Raw genomic sequence first — 19853 nt, forward strand, 5'->3', positions numbered from 1 at the left:
TTCACACTTAGTGAGAATTGATGATATAATATATAATCATAAATATCCTATGTACTGTTAAAAAATATTGACAGTAGATAAATATATGGCTTTAGAGTTAGAGGGACCTGGGTGTGGACCCTGGCTTCATTTTTTTTCACTTTAAAATGAGAACACTGGATTTTATTGGTGCAGAGGCCAAATTTATCTTGTTTGCTGTGACCAGTACATAGTAGGTAGTCAATGAATGAATTGTTGTGTTAATATATGTAATGTGCCCAGAGCACAGCACACATTATAAGTCTTGATGGCAATAAATGGTAACTAGTGTTATTATAATGATTGTAGTTATTGTCTAAGATCCCAGACATCTGGAGCAGCTTCACAATCACTGAGGCCCCATCTAAAAGCTGAAGAGGAGAAAGGCTAGCTTGCTAGAAAACCACGCTGGAATTACAAAGCTCAAGCAAGAGCGGCAAGGATGATGAAACCAGGGGCAGAGTGCCTTCTCCACATGGTTGCTGTACCCAAGAAGTTCTCGAGTTCCTGTTTCCAGGATTCTGTGGCCCCAGAAGGGGCTCTGGACTGGGATGCATAGCTGTGAACAGCTCAGTGATCTGTGAACAGCTCAGCAATTGCTAATTCCATTGCAGAATGTGAGACAGGGTATCAGAGGAAAGGGCTCCATCTGGGGAGAAAACAACCCTGCTAATATAAAGCAGGCTATGTGGACAGATGCAGCTGCAAAGCTTTAGGGCTCAACGATAATTAAAATACCTGCACATCCTAGTAGTTAGAAAAATAAACCCTGGACTGGAAGGCATACATGGGGATAGGGCCTGAAGTGGAACACTGGGCACCAGGAAGACCTTTCCTTGACCACTCTGGTCTTGGGTTGCTGACTGAACGCAGTGCATGGAGATGATTTACAGGAGGCTCACCACCAAGACTTGGAAAAGAATGCCTCCTTAGTTCAGGGAGGCAGGGTTAGTGAGGAGGGAAAGGCAGTAGAAAAAGGAAGGAGACTGCGAATCCGGGCCAACTTCTGCGTTCCTGGGGGAGAAAAGTTCTTACTTGTCAGCCAATTTGTGGCCCAGGTTTTCAGTCTGGCTGTGGCTGCCCTTGGCTGGCCTGCACACTGTCATCATGTCAGCACCGAGAGGAGCTCCAAGTCGCCTGGGGGAACAGGGATGCACACTCAGTGAGCCATGGCAGCAACTCTAGGGCTCACACCCCAAACTATTTATCTCTGGTGGATTCCACCCAGGAGTAGAGGGTGACAGAGATGCACCATACAGAATCCTTGACCCAGGAAGGGGTTGGGTCAAAGGCACAGAATCCTGAGGTCCACCCAGATTCAGACCCCATGCCAGCACCTCTCGCGTGTGTGTGTGTGTGTGTGTGTGTGTGTGTGTGTGTGTGTGTGTGTGTGTCTTTTAGATAATGTAACCAAGATTTTTAAGAAAACGTATAAACTTAGAAACTAAACCATAAATACCAGCACAAGTTGACACTTTTTCAAGGCTCTGTAAGAACATGTGATGAGCTAACAGCCCCTAAAGAAGAGAAGAACTATTACTTTATTTGAAACAAGAAATAAACGACCTGCTAAAGTGGAAATACCTACCCAGAGCTACTCTACTCTTCTGCTGCCCCCATGCTGGGTGTAAACCCACACTGTCTTTGGAGCCCTGTACATAGATTCACGTCTTTTCCACTGAACCTCCCAGGAATCCCTCTCCCACCTCCTCCTCAAGCTTCCAGGATTCCTATCCCCTCGCTCAGGAAGGTTTACCTGATTAGTAGTTTTCTAACTACTAGGATGTGCAGGTATTTTAATGATCGTTTCTTGGCCTAGGCAACCCCTCCCCCCAAGAAATCAAAGGGCTAGGCTTTAAGACATGCATGTACCTCTTGGGGACAAGGAGAGGGAGGCTAGAGGGAGAAAGAAAAAGAGAAGAGTGAACATGGGCAACAAATTAAAGAAGAGGGAGGTTAGGAAACGGCGAGCTGAAAAAACCTCTAGAGAAACTGTGGGAGAAGGACGGAGCTTGGGCCTGCCCACAGAACCCGGTTGTCCCCCTTTCCAGTGAGCGGCACCCTGCATTTTGGGGTATGTCAGTGTTGAAAGCAAGCCCAGTTCTTCAAAGAAGCCAGGCCCCAGGTCTCTCCCCTCCGTTAGGGAAAAGAGCCCTGAGAGGCCTTTCAGGGACAGGAAGGAACTCACTGCCCCTCTCCTAAGCTCAGCAAAGCTTCTGGAGCCTTCTATGCGGCTGGGCTGACAGACACTGCTCCTCTGTCCTGCATCTGGCAGAGGCCCCATGGGACTCAAGGGTAGCAGCCACTCCCCGCTGCTCTCTGCACGTCTGCACTCTGCCTCCACACAGACCAAGCCCACAGAGATGCAGCCTTGCTCCGCGTGAGCAGCAACTCTCCCCACTCACCCTCTTCTTTCGAGCTGGCATCCTCTTTCACTGGCTCTCTGAATAGGTGCCAGGCCCTGTGCAGAATGCTCTGGGCACTCAAGGATGAGTAAGACATGATGTCTGCCCCTGGGGAGAGCACCGGGACTGTGCTTGGGTCACGATCAGCCCCATAACCCCCTCTCTCCTCAAGGGAATGGTTTCCTTATACTTCCTAGGAAGCCATAGCTTTTTCAAAAAGCACAAAGCGCACTGTGTCTAATGCACAGAGAATCATGGATGAACTCTGAGGTTAAAGATCCCGAGAAGCACTTAAACAACATGGTACTTAAGTGAACTTGATTCCCATCAGGCAGTAATAACTTCCAGTCCGAAAACCACAGTCTCTAGAGAAACAGCTGATACCACAGTCTGAGAAGCAAGTTCAAGTGGGCTTAAGGGGCTGGAACTGAGGGGGCATAGAACCCAAGGCACACTCAGCAATCAGCTCACCAACATTTCTAAATTCACAGAAGAATGGAAAATGCTGCTCCCACAAAACTTTGTCACTTCCCTTTTGTCTCTGATGTTTAAAGGTCATTAATTAGGTGACAAGCCTAGCCTAATTTGCTAGGTGGGAGAACTCTGTGACGTAAATTACCAAGATAAACTTCTCTATCACTTTATAGGTCTGGGAATACAAGACGGAGCTGTTTCCCAAAGTGTGGTCCATGAAAGTTCTTATGTTTTTTGAATATTCAAACATTCCCGTAAGTTTTTTAAACTGTCTTACAAATTGAAGAAGATATTTTTTAAATGTCGATATCTATAGCTGATTATGTTTATCAGTCTAGCCCATAATCAAGTTTTGTTTTTCTTCTTGCTAAAGTGAATACTGTAAAATCTGTTCTTGACTCAAAGGTTCTCTTTGGAAATCAATGTCAAGTTGATTGCAGGGATCAGGTGAAGTTAAGAAGTGGTGGGAGGGGCTTCCCTGGTGGCGCAGTGGTTGGGAGTCTGCCTGCCGATGCAGGGGACACATGCAGGGGACACGGGTTCATGCATCTAATTAAAAAAAAAAAAAAAAAAAGAACTCCCTTCTAACATCTCAACATCTTACTCCTAATTACTTCTCTGAATTACCTTTTTACTTTTTCAAGAGAGAGAAAGAGACAGATTATAGTGAGATACTTCTGGCCAGTCTTAAAAGCCCACAGAAAATTTAATTGCTCCAGACTGACACTACTAGATCAAAATGCTATATTATTTTGTGACTCCTTCAAGTTTACCCACTAAGGCTTGAAATTCCAGCCTGATTTCTGAAAACACTATTTTTTTAAAGGGGCCTGGGGTACTAAATGTGAGATCATTAATTTAAAAACAAGTATTTCCCCCCAAAAGGGTCAAGATTTTAAAACAGATATCAAGTGTTTCTCCACAAGTAGAAAGGAGGCAGTTGACATATCAGATCTCTTCCCGGGAGCAGTTCTTACAGAAGAGCCTGAGGGTGCCTGAAGGAGGGAGGGGAACAGCCCTGTGTGGAGAGAAGCGAGGAGTGCCAGCGGGGAGATGGTAACTCCTTTAGAATCTGGCCCATGCCTGCCTGCTCTCCTCCCTCCATTGCCATTTGAGGAACCAGCAAAGGCAGGCAGGAAACACCACCTGGTGAAGCTAGCATAGTCTTAAATACCAGAAGCCCAGTAAGACAGCTACTCATGGTCTGAGGCTTGGCCTCTTAGAGTGCTTCTACTTATAATAAAGCATTGTTCATATTTTGTTCTGGGCATTAATTATCCATTTATGATATTTAAAAAAAAGGATATAGGAGGCCATGGATTGTTGATGTCACCAACAGTAATAACCTTCTTCCTATTAGCTCTGGTGGGGTTTTTATGTTGGGAACAGGGAGGTGATACATGGTCTACAGAAATTTTGCAATCAAGGTCACTTACAAGAAGAAGTTTGGATAGTACTGGTTTAGGGACTGCTATAAAAAAACCCTGGACATGTTTAAGCCACAGGACATGGTGGGGGTGGGAGCAGGAAGAACTGATTTTCCCCAAATCATAAAACAAAAACAGTGATTTAAATAAAAAATGAAATCTGGAAATGTCGATCAATGGATGAATGGATAAACAAACAAAATGTGGTCTAGCCATATAGTATAATGTTATTCAGCTCAATCTTAAAAAGGAACAAAGGACCATTACATGCTACAGCATGGCTGAACCTTGAAAACACACTACGTGAAAAAAGCCAGATACAAAAGGAATATTGTATGATTGTATTTATATGAAATGTCCGGAATAGGTAAACCCATAGAGGGAAGTGGAATTGGGATGATTACTAACAGGTAAAGGTTTCTTTTGGGGATGACAGAAATGTTCTGGAATTAGATAGTGATGATAGCTGCACAACACAGTGAATACATTACAAGTCCTTAAATTGTGCACTTTTTTGGGGCGGGGGCTGCGTTGGGTCTTCGTTGCTGCGTGCGGGCTTTTCTCTAGTTGCGGCGAGCGGGGGCTACTCTTCGTTGCGGTGCGCGGGCTTCTCATTGCAGTGGCTTCTCTTGTTCTGGAGCACCGGCTCTAGGGGCTCGGGCTTCAGTAGTTGTGGCACACGGGGTTAGTTGTTCTGCGTCATGTGGGATCTTCCTGGACCAGGGCTTGAACCCGTGTCCCCTGCATTGGCAGGTGGATTCTTAACCACTGTGCCACCCGGGAAGCCCAACTGTGCATTTTTAAATGGTGAATTTTATGTGAATTATATCTCAACTGAAAATACAGTATAAGTATATTCAATGAAATTTGGGCAGGGGAGGAAGTGGAGTGAGGAATACATAACTATAATTTTCCAGTGCCCTTTAGTGTTCTAAGGCTAGTATGTTAGTTCTGAAATATAAGTAAATGTATACGATACATAACTTGATTCATAAAATGGTCAGACTTGAAATACTGAATGAAAAATACAGTTTAGGGCTTCCCTGGTGGCGCAATGGTTGAGAGTCCGCCTGCCGATGCAGGAGACGCGGGTTCGTGCCCCGGTCCGGGAAGATCCCACATACCGCGGAGCGGCTGGGCCCGTGAGCCATGGCTGCTGAGCCCGTGCGTCCGGAGCCTGTGCTCCGCAACGGGAGAGGCCACAGCAGTGAGAGGCCCGCGTACCACAAAAAAAAAAAAAAAAAAAAAAAAATACAGTTTAGTTCATAAATGATTACATACTAATAAAATTAAACTTTGAGTGGTTTTTATTTGCGTTGCAAATAAAACTACAAGGGCTTCTCTGGTGGCGCAGTGGTTAAGAATCCACCTGCCAATGCAGGGGACACAGGTTTGAGCCCTGGTCAGGGAAGATCCCACGTGCTACAGAGCAACTAGCCTATGCACCACAACTACTGAGCCTGCGCTCTAGAGCCCGTGAGCCACAACTACTGAGCCTGCACTCTAGAGCCCGCAAGCCACAACTACTGAGACCATGTGCCACAACTACTGAGCCCATGTGCCACAACTACTGAAGCCTGCACACTTAGAGGCCGTGCTCCACAACGAGAAGCCACTGCAATGAGAAGCCCGTGCACTGCAACGAAGAGTAGCCCCTGCTCACCGCAACTAGAGAAAGCCTGCGTGCAGCAACGAAGACCCAACGCAGTCAAAAATAATAAAATAAATTATTTATTTTTAAAAATAAATAAATTAAAAAAAAAACAAAAAAACCTACAAGCTTTTCAGCTTTAATGATTCTAATAACTTAGTTTTATCAGCTTGTAAAGAGCAGGCAACAAAATTGAGAAGAAACTATAACAATTACAGTAGAACAAAAATAGTTATTTTCTCAACTGAGCTTTTTTTTTTGGCTGCACAGCTTGCAGGACCTCAGTTTGCAAGGGATTGAACCTGGGCCACAGCAGTGAAAGCCCAGAATCCTAACCACTAGGCCACCAGGGAATTCCCTGAGCATTCTTCTTATTAGCAAGCATACCCAGAAGGTGTTTGTTTTCAGAAAATATGTTGAGAAGGACAAAAACAAAACAAAACAGTGCACAATCACATAACACAACTCTTGCTGCGTCTGACTGCTTAGTGAAGCTCTTTCCTGAGCCTCTTGATGCTTCATTTTCATTATCTTCAAACAAACAAAAATAATTTTTAAAATTAAAACAGGCCACTCTAGTTCTTTACATAACAGCTTTTGGGGTGGACTATTTTCACAAAAACAGCAATATTTTCACATTTGAAAGAAGATGGGGGATCCTGAAGCAGGTGAGTAACAACGGAAGCCAAAGGCTACGTGCTGCCTCAGAACCACACCCGGGGGCCATATTTGGCAAAATCACAGCCTGCACTTTCAGACCAAATGTTTAAGCAGTGCCTGCACACCACGACCAGACTCCAGGTCCTCAGTACACACGCCAGGTAAAGCCTGTGGCAGAGCCAAGTTAATGGCTTTTCTGGTAACGACCAAAGTCTTTCTATTTCTAGAGTTCTGCTTTAAGCCCAGAAGATTCCCCCTTCAAATAAGCGTGTTCAAGAAATGTTTGTTGGGGCTTCCCTGGTGGCGCAGTGGTTGAGAGTCCGCCTGCCGATGCAGGGGACACAGGTTCGTGCCCCGGTCCGGGAAGATCCCACATGCCGCGGAGCGGCTGTGCCCGTGAGCCATGGCCGCTGAGCCTGTGCGTCCGGAGCCTGTGCTCCACAACGGGAGAGGCCACAACAGTGAGAGGCCCGCGCACCACAAAAAAAAAAAAAAAAAAAAAAAGAATCCGCCTTCCAATGCAGGGGACACGGGTTCAAGCCCTGGTCCGGGAAGATCCCACATGCCGCAGAGCAACTAAGCCCGTGCGCCACAACTACTGAGTCTTCGCTCTAGAGCCTGCGAGCCACAACTACTGAGCCTGCGTGCCACAACTACTGAAGCCCGAGCACCTAGAGCCGGTGCTCCAGAAGACAAGCCACTGCAATGAGAAGCCCACGCACCGCAACGAAGAGTAGCCCCTGCTCGCCACCAACTAGAGAAAAGCCCACGCCAAAATTAAATTAAAAAATAAATATTTTTTAAAAAGAAAAGATGTTTGTTGAATGAGCGAACACATATACCATTTTCTTATACTCAACAGATGACTGGATAAACAAAATGTGGTCTAGCCATACAAATGGAATATTATTCAGCCATTTAAAAAAAAAGGACTATTACATGCTACAACATGATGAACTGTAAAAAAATACTAAGTGGGAAAAAGCCCAGACACAAAAGAAATATAGCATGATTCCATCTACATGAAACGTGCAGAATAGATAAATCCATAGAGATGGAAAGTATTAATAGATTACTGTTGCCAGGGGCTGTGTGACGGGGAGTGGGGAGTGACTGCTAATAGGTACGGATTTTCCAGGGGAGGAGAGTGATGAAAATGTTCTAAAATTAGTGGTGATAGTTGCACAAAATAGTTAATATGCTAAAAACACTTATAGTTAATATGCTAAAAACACTAAAAACTGTGTATTTTAAAGGGGTGAATTTTATGGTATGTGAATTATATCTCAATAATGCTGTTATTTTTTTAATATTTATTTATTTAGCTGCTTGCGCCGGGTCTTAGTTGCGCAGGCGGGCTCCTTAGTTGTAGCATGTGAACTTTTAGTTGCGGCATGCATGTGGGATCTAGTTCCCTGACCAGGGATCAAACCCAGGTCCCCTGCCTTGGGAACATGGAGTCTTAACCACTTTGCCACCAGGGAAGTCCCCTGTTATTATTATTTTTTTTAATCAGCAAGGACAGCTGCTAAAATTGAGGAGTGCTGGCCCCACCCCAGACTGAGTGAATCAGACTGCTAGAAGAGGGCCTAGGAGTCTGCATTTATAAGTTCCCCCGGGAATTCATAGGCTTAGAGTTGAACCCTAGAGTTTATCTTCCTGTCACTGGTATTGTCAGTCAGCAACAGATCTACTCTCCTTTGCCATCTTCCTTTGCAAGGCAGTCTTTTACTCCAGCGTGTCTCTCTGCTCCTATTTTTCAGAGCATCTCTGAAATCCGATGGAGGTGTTATCAGCACACAGTGAGTTGCTCCTGTCCCTCAAGCCCAGGTGTAAATGCTCCAAGATGCTGTTTCATAGATCGTCCCTACACAGGCAGGCTTCAACAGCAAGACTCATTTTCACCCTAAGGAATGGCCTCCAGACCGAGAGCATAATCTGAGTCATTTTAAGACTTTCTGTGAGTATGAATACCCAGTTACTGACAATAACAGTTTCTTTGAACAACCTGATCAGTATTTTCTTGACCTACACCTGTCAGTTGTCTGACAAGTGAAGCCACTGGGAATCTGTGGCTTGAGCAGCCTGAGGCTGTAGACTGGACCACATTTTTTGATGCTCCTGAGGCCAGAGATAGTGAAAGATTTTTATTATTCTCACTTTTCGTAAACCCAGGAAGGATTTTTCACACCTGCAGAACAATCCTACATAGAGAGATGTATTTGGCCACCTTTGTAGGATGGAAACACATTTTTCACTTGACAATATTTGCAAATCATGTGTTTCCCCTCACTCACTTGCAGTGTGGAAATACTTCCATATGTTGCCTTTCGGTTCACGATTTTGTGGAGGATAAAAAGCAAGAAAGTACAATTAGGTGGCCATCTTGCATATGAACACTAAACTACTGTGTGTATAAAGTTTTAGTGGTGTCACCCCTCCCAAGTTAATGCTTAATAACTACTAGAGTCACCTCTCTGGAAAAAGTTACTATGAGTTTGCCATAAATCATAAAAGTAGGAGTTATGGGAGTTATGAAATATGCTAATACTGTGAAAATATGGTTTAAAAATCTGAATTCAGGTAAATATTTCTTTTAAGTAAAAAAGTACACCTCCTTTTGTTTCTTTTAGGTATTACAGGTCACCAAACTTGGAGAAGTCAAGTTCTAACTTCTTTCAACTCTCAAACATTTAAACTTACTCTTCCTTCTCTCTGTTCTTGGCTAGGCCAGAAGCCACTTCTTATTTCTAACCTCTGCAGAAGTCAATGTCAATGCTCCTACCATTCTTCTGATGAGGAAATCAAACCAAGGGAAGTTAAGTCACTTGTCTAAGTACATATAACAACTCAAGTGGTAGAGCCAGGAATGAGTCTATGTTTTGAGCCCAAGCCTGGTGCTCCTTATACAGTATCACTGTGGCTTCATATTACATTTTCTAATCTAGACGAGAACTAGACTCTAGCTGATTATTTTTAGTGTTGTTCAGCTCTTCAAGATCAGCAATTGTTTTATTCTTTTACACCATGCTGAATTTCATAAACACTTGCTAATTGAGTGAGCTGGGAGGGAGACTGAAGGTTTTTTTGTGGGTCTCTCTTTTTATGGTTCTGTGATTAAACATTTCTCTACTTTGGGAGTCTATCCTAAAGAATAATCCTAAATATGGAAAAATGTATGCATAAATGTTCATAGCTATATTATTTATAATACTGAAAATTACAAAAAACTCAAATGTCAAGCAATATAATGGTAATATAAACTATAATACAGCTTTCAGTGAAATATTATATAGCAAATTAAATTACGTTTAAGACTACTACAATTCTATTGAGATAGAAAGTAGATTAGTGGTTGTCTAGGTTGGAAGCGGGTAGGTGGGGAAAATGGGGAGTGACTGCTAATGAGTATGCGGTTTCTTTCTGGAGTGATGAAAATTTCTAAAATTGATTGTGGTGATGGTCGAACAACTCTGTGAATACACTAAAAACCATTAAACTGTACACTTTAAATGGGTGAATTGTATTATATGTGAATTATACTTCAATAAAGCTGTCATTTTAAAAAAGTAAATTAAAAAGTCAAGCTAAAAAAAAGAGACTATTGGGACTTCCCTGGCGGTCCAGGGGTTAAGACTGAGCTTCCACTGCAGGGGGCACAGGTTCGATCCCTGGTTTGCATGCGTGCAGCACAGCAGAAAAAAAAAAAAAAAAAACTATTACTAAATGGAAAAAATGCTCACGTTGTGATGTTAGCCAAAAGGAACAGGATCCAAAAGCTTGCATACTATATGAGTAAAACATGTTTCTAAAGGGGGCAGGGGGAAGGAATCTATTCCTACTCAAAATCTCACACATAAGAAAATGACTGGAAGGAAATGTAACAAAGGATTAACAGTAGCTGTCATCGAGTAAGAATCTTGGAATGATTTTTTTCTGTTCTACTTATCTATATTTTCAACAACAACAAAAAATAGATTTCCAATTTTTTTGTAATAAGCATGCATTATTATTACTATCACAAATAACAGGGGAAAATGTAAACTCAGCTGTTACCTGCGGGAGTCAGGGTCTGCCCTGTGGCGCCCCCAACAGGCCACATGGTCGTTCTGCAGCTACAACGACAGCTGCAGGGTATCGGGTCGGCTGAGCCTGTCACTCCACTACTTGTTGGGCTTTGCCACAGTATCTCCTGAACGAAAGGGTAAGTGATACATTCTCATTTCCTCCTTTCCCTTAGTGACTAACAAGGCTTGGATCCTGGTCTCCAGTAACCACTTCCCAGTACAGATGTTCCCATGGGTTCAAAGAGAGATTATATGGGGACCTATGGCTAACAGGGAAATAGTCATGTAATTCATTCTTCCAACTAATAATTGTGTCTACTGCACACAGGGAACTGAGTGAAGCTGGGAGAAATGTAAACTAAACCATTTACTTGCCCTCTGAGAGTTTTCATTCTCATACAGAAAATAAGATGTGCACGACAGTACTGTATTATATACTTGGAAGTTGCTAAGAGAGTAGATCTTAAATGTTTTCACCACACAAACAAAAAAAAGTTAACTGTGTGAGGTGATGGATGTGTTCACTAACGGTATATGGTAATCATGTCACAATATAAATGTATATCAAATCATCACGTGTACACCTTAAACTCACACAATGTTATATGTCAATTATATCTCAATAAAGCTGAGGGATGCAAACAAACGTCCTTAATACAAAAGACATGTCTTTAATACAAAACACAATATGATAAGCAAAACAGGTGACAGCAGATTCCTTTGCGGATCTGGGCTCAAAGGGTGGGCTGAATTTCCTTTGGGGTGTATGGGTGAAAGGCAAAGATGTTTGCATAATCTCAAAATGGCTAAATGCTTAAGAAAGGACAAACTCCTGAATGAAAAGCAGCACTGATTCTGTAAGGAATTACACCCAACTGATTTGCTGGATTTCCTTGCAGGAGTCAATCAAGATGTGAACTAAGACAGAATCTGAACACAACTTGTGTAGACTGCTGAAAGCTTTTACCAAGATCTTACCAGAAGCATGGCGACCTTAAATTTTATTTCAAAATAATTTCAAGTTTACAGAACAGTTGCAAGAACAGTACAGAAAACTCATATACTCTAACTACATTCACCACGTTTTAATATTCTCTCTCAATTAAAGAGTATTCTAAAATGCTCTTTTGGAGCTTCAGGGAAAATGAGTGCTATCCAGCCACTAGAAGCCTTCAGTGCTCATGAATCTAAAAGAAAATAGAATCTTACAAAACCAGTTTAGTGAAGTAAGTAAGCACACCCAGGTCCAAAAGACAACTCAGCCCCAACCCACTCCTGACCCTCCACCAGGACCTCCCAGGAGGACACAGAACACTTTAAAACCAGATTACCAAACGTGTAAGAAGAGCTAAGAAAACACAGAAAAATAAAAAAAGCTGAGGGGCAGAGGTGACTGCCCCTACCAGATATTCAAACATACTATAAAGCCTCTATAATTAAAACAGTGTGGTACTGCCACAATAGATAAATAGACTGATAGAACAGAAAGTCTAGACATAGGCCTAAGTATTCATAGAACTTTATATATGATCAAGGTGGCGTCTTAAATCACTAGGGAAAAGATGGACTTTTTAACAAATGGTGCTGGAATAACTGAATAGCCCCAAGATGTTCAAGTAAGATCACATTGTGAATCTGATGTGCCTGCAGCCCTGGTGAACTGAGAATGACTTGGGTCTTTCTCAGAGCCAGAAAGCCAGCTGCAGGCAAGAACCAGCTCCACAGAGGGGCTGCAGCCCTGAGGGGTTGACAGTAGCCCCTGACCAGTATCTGTCATATCCCCTAAAGAGCTCCAAATGCCTTCTGAACCTGCTGTAATTTGAACGGAATTTCAAAATTCTGATTTTCTCCCCTATGGCAGCCCTAGATCTTATCACACATTTGTACAGCACCTGATTTCCGCATCATACACACATTATAACGTACGTAAGCCCCCTGCCTCCTGCCAGTTTCCAGATGTAATTCTTGTTATGCTTATTTTTGAAGAGAAGATTAAGGTTCAGAGACTTGCCCAGGATCACAGTGTTTAAGTAGCAGAATAGAGAATCTTATGATTTGTATCTTTCTACTCCGAATTCTATATTTCGCCCCCAAACCTTGTTATCTGTTCTCTTAGTACCTTCAACCAGAACCACCCGATCGACACCTCTCACAAGCCTGATGCAAGAATCTGCTACTCAGTGATGCCAGTACCCCTGGGGACAGTAACCTGAAGGCCTGACCCCCTTTCTTCCAAGGGCAGCAAGCAGGAAATAGCTTTCATTCATAACCTTTGGAAAGGCCAGGGTAAGGAAATGAACAGTTACATCCCATGACCTGTTAGGCACTGTACTAAGCACTTTACCAACATAATCTTAGAAATAACGCATCTCCCAAGAGAAATGAAGACATATATCCACATATGTTCTTGTATACTAACATTCAGAGCACATTATTCTTGATGGTCATACAGTGGAAACAGTCCAAATGCCATCGACTGATGAATAAACAAAATGTGGTATACCCATATGATGAAATAATATTCAGCCATCAAAGGAATGATGACACATGCTACAACATACTAAGCCTTGAAGACATTACGCTAAATGAATAGAAGCCAGTCACAAAAGGCCACAAATTGTATAAGTCCATTTATATGAAATGTCTGGAACAGGGGTATCTACAGGACAGAAAGTAGATTGATGATTGCTTAGTGCTGGAGGAGATGGAGTGGGCGCTGGGGGTGATGGCTAAGGGGTGTGGGTTTCTTTTGCCATGTGATGAAAATGTTCTAAAATTGGTGACGGTTGCACACTCTGTGGATATACTAAAAACCATTAAACTGTATGCTTTAAATGGATGAATTTTTTTGGTATGTGAATTATACCTCAATAAAACTGTTACAAAAAAAGGGAGGGAGGGAGGGAGGAGGGAAGGAAGGGAGGGAGGGAGAGAGGAAGGAGGGAAGGAAGGAAGGGAGGGAGAGAAGGGAGAGAGGGAGGGAGGAAGGAAGGAAGGAAGAGAGGGAGGGAGGGAGGGAGGAGGGAAGGAAGGAAGGGAAGGGAGGGAGGGAGGAAGGAGGGAAGGGAGGGAGAGAGGGAGGGAGGAAGGAGGGAAGGGAGGGAAGGAAGGGAGGGAGGGAGGGAGGGAGAGAAGGAAGGAAGGAAGGAAGGAAGGAAGGGAGGAAGGAAGGGAGGAAGCGAGGGAGGAAGGAGGAAAGGAAGGGAGGGAGGGAGGAAGGAGGGAAGGAAGGGAGGGAGAGAAGGAAAAGAGGGAGGGAGGGAGGAAGGAGGGAAGGAAGGAAGGGAGGGAGGGAGGGAGGAGGGAAGGAAGGAAGGGAAGGGAGGGAGGGGGGGAGGGAGGAAGGAGGGAAGGGAGGGAGGGAGGAGGGAAGGAAGGAAGGGAGGGAGGAAGGAGGAAAGGAAGGGAGGGAGGGAGGGAGGGAGGAGGGAAGGGAGGGAAGGAAGGGAGGGAGGGAGGGAGGGAGAGAAGGAAGGAAGGAAGGAAGGAAGGAAGGAAGGAAGGAAGGGAGGAAGCGAGGGAGGAAGGAGGAAAGGAAGGGAGGGAGGGAGGGAGGAGGGAAGGAAGGGAGGGAGGGAGGGAGGAAGGAGGGAAGGAAGGAAGGGAGGGAGAGAAGGAAAAGAGGGAGGGAGGGAGGAAGGAGGGAAGGAAGGAAGGGAGGGAGGGAGGGAGGAGGGAAGGAAGGAAGGGAAGGGAGGGAGGGAGGAAGGAAGGAAGGGAAGGGAGGGAGGGAGGGAGGAAGGAGGGAAGGGAGGGAGGGAGGAAGGAGGAAAGGAAGGAAGGGAGGGAAGGAAGGAGGGAAGAAGAGAGGGAGGGAGGGAGGGAGGGAGGGAAGGAAGGAAGGAAGGAAGGGAGGAAGAGAGGGAGGAAGGAGGGAAGGAAGGGTGGGAGGGAGGAGGGAAGGAAGGAAGAAAGGGAGGGAGGGAGGAAGGAGGGAAGGAAGGAAGGGAGGGAGGGAGGCAGAGGGAGGAGGGAGGGAAGGAAGGGAGGGAGGGAGGGAGGGAGAGAGGGAGGAGGGAAGGAAGGAAGGGAGGGAGGGAGGAAGGAAGGAGGGAAGGAAGCAGCATGTACCAGGTACATATTTGTAAGTTATAATAGTATCCCTGGGTTTTTTGGGTTTTTTTGCGGTACGCGGGCCTCTCACTGCTGTGGCCTCTCCCGTTGCGGAGCACAGGCTCCGGACGCGCAGGCTCAGCGGCCATGGCTCACGGGCCCAGCCGCTCTGCGGCATGTGGGATCCTCCCGGACCGGGGCACAAACCCGTGTCCCCTGCATCGGCAGGCGGACTCTCAACCACTGCGCCACCAGGGAAGCCCTATCCCTGGGATTTTAAGAGATATGTGTAGCCCCAAAGCCCTCGCTCTAGTACGCCATTACCTCCTTCACAAGCACTCTCTCTAGCAAAGTAGCGAGTGAATCTGAGGAACCGGAATTCTTATGAATGCAGTGGTTAAGACATATGAACACATAACGGTTACAGAAACATAACAGGTAGTAGATCTGACAGACACTATCCAGGGCTTGCCTACCTCACAAAACGGTCCCTTTTCTGAAAACTGCCCTTTCCCTCCTCCACAGAGGCCTCAGAGACCCGGGCAGCCATGTTGGAATGATGATCCCACCCCCAGCCACAGCTGATTGGCTCTAGAGGAGGCCTAACTCAAGTCGGGCCAATCAGGTTCTGCTTCCAGGTAGTGTGGCTGGAACACGGAAACATGGCGCTGTGAGGCCGCCATTTCCAGCCTGTGGACGAAAGAGCAGAGGGAGCTGGGCTGTGGGGGAGAAGAGTGATGCCGGCGGAAGGAGGGTTCTGCGCTCCCTCAATCCCATCCACTCTTAAGGCCAGGCTGCATTCCTGCCCGCGGGTTCCACGAGATATCTTTAGACCCTTGTTTGCTTAAGCAACCAAAAGAATCCCCACTAACACAGTGTCACGTTCAATCTATGTTCAACTACTTTCCCAAAACGAAAAAAGAAAGCTAGTGTGCGTGTGAGTTTTAAACATGAATCTGCACCCATATGGCTGAAGCTGAGCCAACTGCAGCTACTAAGGAAACCAAACCCCCATTAGGTTCGCCTCCAGCGTGGCACAGAAGGTTGCCTGTGATCGAATCATTCCTATTACCCTATTGAGAAGTCCCTTTCCCTTTCTGGGGAGATTCACCATGACACTGGAGGTGCTGGGAACATCTGAAGTCTTAGTAAAGCCGTGTCATGAGACCTAATCTTTCTAAGGACCTGAACAGCATATTATAAGCATTAGTACAGGAAGATCTGCTGAACTCTTGGATGAAGTTAAATAGGCCATGGTATCAGAAGGTGTACAGTTTCTTTCCTTCCTTCCCAATAAAACCTCAGTGAAAAAACTCTGGCCTTACATTGGGCCTCTTACAATGAGAGGTTACTGTGGGTAAATGAACAAAGAAAGGAATGTATGCCTTCTTCAGCTCTTATTTGGACCTACAATATACGAGAAAGCAGATCTCACATCTCTCCCACATACCCTAGCAGGGACACATTTGAATAAAAAAACATTTACAAGAGGTTGCATTGTCTGAACACCAGAAGAAGAGCTGAGTTGACAGTAGGAAAGGGATGGACGAATCCTTTTCCCATCCCTCTGTCTATTTATGGGAGTCATTTCCCTTCAGGAAATGCTGAGCCCCTTCTCCCAGGACCCTGTTGGGAATGACGCCTGCGCTGGCTGACCCAGCCTTCCACATCCTCCTCCTGGCCTCGGCAGCTCTCCCCTCGTGACCCCCGTCAGTCACCGGGAACCCAGCCTGTAAACGACAGTGCTTCTTAGAGTCCCCAGTCTATTGTGGAAATTCAAAGAGGAAAGGGGGAAAAAAAGGTACATAATGAAGCTAGAAAAGCCCCTGGCATGGAGAAGCTCCCAAATATAACCAAAGGCAGCAGGGAGGAAGTAAGGGCTAGAAATGACCACATTGTGGTCCAGGAATTTGTGGCTCACCTAGCTTCGGTCACCTGTCTGGGGGGGTGGCAGAGGCAGGAGCAGGACCCAAGGTTCCTGTCACCCCATCTGTCGACCCAAGGCTCATTCACCTCCTCTACACTCATTTCCCCTCCCCAGAAATGTATAGACTGACGTTTCTATAGAGAAGCTATCCCAGGAGAACCTGGGTCCACTAATTACATATTCTTCTTTTCTTCCCTTTTCTTCTTTTCTGTCAGCTAGGAGCCCAACTTTTCAGAAACCCGGAGAGAATTCTGGGGTTAGCCCTGGCCACCCCAAACTGAAGTTCTTCCTCTCTCCTCTGAATTTCTCTGGATATTTTTAACTTATCTACATTTGGTAGTCCTACTAAATGTGCATAACCATGTGGTATCTCTTTCATGGTTGGCTTCGATTGTTATTTATTTAAGATTTCACATAATTTTTTTAATTTTTAAAATTTGTTTATTTTTGGCTGTGTTGGGTCTTCGTTGCTGCGCGCAGGCTTTTCTCTAGTTGTGGTGAGCGGGGGCTACTCTTCATTGCGGCGCATGGGCTCCTCATTGCGGTGGCTTCTCTTGTTGTGAAGCACGGGCTCTAGGTGCGTGGGCTTCAGTAGTTGTGGCACATGGGCTCAGTAGTTGTGGCGCACGGGCTTAGTTGCTCCACGGCATGTGGGATCTTCCCAGACCAGGGATTGAACCCATGTCCCCTGCATTGGCAGGCGGATTCTTAACCACTGCGCCACCAGGGAAGTCCCAAGATTTCACACAGTTATGTTTGACACCTCAAATTAAACTGCAACAATGAATGAATGATTAACATTTATCGAACACTTAATATTTTCTAGGCCAGATTCTACACAGATCGTGTCACTGAGTCCTCACACCAAGCCTACAATTGCCTCCCCTTTACAGATGTGGAAAGCAAGGCCTGGAGAGATGAACTTGTCCCAAGGCCACATGGATGCTGAATGAATCCAGGTGGTCAGATTCAAGTCCAGGTGCCTAATGCCAAGTTGAGTGCCTTGGGGGCAAGGCAAGGGGCCTTCCCCTCCCAGGTACAGACTAGTTACTCGGGGAGTTCTTACAACTGGGTTTTATTCACCCCCTCCGTCCTCTCCAGGCACACCGTGGCACCAGGGCACCACCTGGCCAGCCCTCCACTTCCAGAGGCAGCCCTTGGGCTGCCATTTTGGGGTTTATTTTTCCCTCTGCAGGGTTTCCTCATGTTCTTTTAACCTGGCCTCACTGATAGGTAGTACTGAGGAGGGGAAGAAGGGTCCCCTGTGGCATCTGTCCTGTGTCCTGGCCTCCGGACACCTGGAAGCTCAGAGCACACCAGAAGTAGCCACTTGCAGGGGATGCACCTGAACGCCGTGCTGTATTTGCTTCCCGGCAGCCCTCCCTGGCTCCAGCTGTGCCGACCCAAAGTCCTCACTCGCCACCTCCGCTCCCCTCGCCTTCCGGCCCTCCTCTTCCCTTCCTCCCCCTCGGACCCTTTCCCACCCTCTTTTGCTGGCTTCTGTTCTCTTTCTTTCCATGAGCAGAGAGTTTCCAGCCTGGCTCCCGGCCAGCACATTTGGACAAAAGGCAGCAGTCTTGGAGGGAGACGTCATCTCCCATCCCCTTTCCCGGGGCCAGCACCGTGGCTCCCCGAGCCTGGAGAGGGAGCAGGGGGCTGCGGCCGTTCCCGCCCTGCTCCCAGCTCTGGGAACGAGCTTGAGAGATGGCACACCGTGGGCGTTAAAAGCAAAGGGTTTGGAAGCAGACAGACCCGGATGCAAATTCCAGCTCTGAAGCCTGCGAGCCGTGGGACCTTGGGCAAGTTACTTTGCTAAGCCTTAGTTCTCGCCTCTGTAAAACGGTGACAGAAGAGAGAAAGGCTCGCTTTGAAAGGCTTATAGGAGATCGCAGCTGTAAAACTTCCGGCACAGTGCGTGTCCTGTAAGAAGTGCTCAACACGGCTTCTGTTATTATGACCCGAACTTAACTCTGCCAAATAATCCAAGTAAAAATACAGGACTTTGTTATTATCATCATCATCATCCACCTGCTCAACTCATCCGCAAGGCTGCTTACCCAGCTTCAATCGTTTGCAAGTGTGGTACAGCTGTAAGCCCTCTCAAACATATCATTACTGTTACAATGTAATCTGTAAAAGTTGGTTTTGAAATCGGATGAGGAGCTGACCCTCTTCCCTTTTCAGCAGAGTCAGTGCTCAGCCTTGATGCCAGACGTGAAAGGAAGGAGGGGCCCACACCAATCAGCAGGGCCTGCTCACCCTGACTCCCCTTCCCTCCCACCCTGTTTTTTGGCTTCTTATAAGCTGAGGCCCTGTTTCTGTTTGTTTACTATCTGTGCTTGGTGTTTTATACTTAGAAGTTGCACAATGCCTGGGAATGTGCTCCGTTTTATTTAGCTAAGCTTTGAGATACGGGCAATGGTCTTTCCCCTATGATTTTATTTAGCTAATCTGAGCCAGCATGGATGGATTTGAAATTAATTAGTAAGATTCATCAAGGAGCTGAGCACAGTACTCCGTGTGAGGTGCTGCTGGGAAATTCACAAATACATGCAATGGTCCCTGCCCCAGAGCCAGGGATAAAAGATGCAAACCTGATCAACCACCGGCAAGAAAAGATTAAACTGTTCAAGACAAAAAGACAAGAGCAGTCCAGGGAATGCCTGACAACACGTTTAACAAAAACCACAATGTGAAAGTGGCTTAGGGACTAAATTCAAATGACAGTGGTAAATGTTATGAAGTAAATATAACTGGAGGAATTTAGAGGCGGGCAATGAAAGTCAGGAGTCATGGACTGCTTCAGAGAAGAGGTAGAATCTGGTGGCCCTTTGATAGATTGGGTTCCGACAGTTGGGAGAGTGTTTAGGCGAGGCAAGGGCATGAGGAAAAGGGGACGGTGCACCCTGCCCCAGACAAGACTGATGGCGGGACAGCCACTCTGGGACGTGTGATGGAGAAACAAGGAGAGGAGGATGGAAGGGGCGGGCGGATGAGACTTGGAGACGGTCTGGAATCAGAAAGAGGAGGTAAGGTTTGCTCTCTGTGGAACATAAAGAGGAGACAGGATGAACATACGTGTTCTTTTTAAACATTCAAGAGGAAATGTGTAGGGACTTCCTTGGTGGTCCAGTGGGTAAGCCTCCATGCTCCTAATGCAGCAGGCCCGGG

The 19853-nt window shown here is 45.9% G+C and overlaps 1 protein-coding gene across 8 annotated transcripts in view; it reads right to left on the reverse strand.

Annotated features, from left to right (window-relative positions):
* DENND2A (DENN domain containing 2A) overlaps positions 1–19853 on the reverse strand; it is a 108482-nt gene that overhangs the window by 79553 nt on the left and 9076 nt on the right. For 5 of the 8 annotated variants that reach the window (XM_079930960.1, XM_079930967.1, XM_079930963.1 and 2 more), the window contains one exon: positions 1054–1155. The exons of 1 other annotated variant lie outside the window; for it this stretch is intronic. In XM_079930960.1, the coding sequence (XP_079787086.1) occupies positions 1054–1127 (74 nt within the window). In that variant the 5' untranslated portion in view covers positions 1128–1155. Of the gene's footprint in view, positions 1–1053; positions 1156–15231; positions 16196–19853 lie in introns of those variants that run through there. 2 more of the 8 variants (XM_079930962.1, XM_079930964.1) reach the window with 2 other exon arrangements.

Source organism: Stenella coeruleoalba (genome assembly GCF_951394435.1).
Source record: "Stenella coeruleoalba genome assembly, chromosome: 9".
NCBI lineage: Eukaryota > Metazoa > Chordata > Mammalia > Artiodactyla > Delphinidae > Stenella > Stenella coeruleoalba.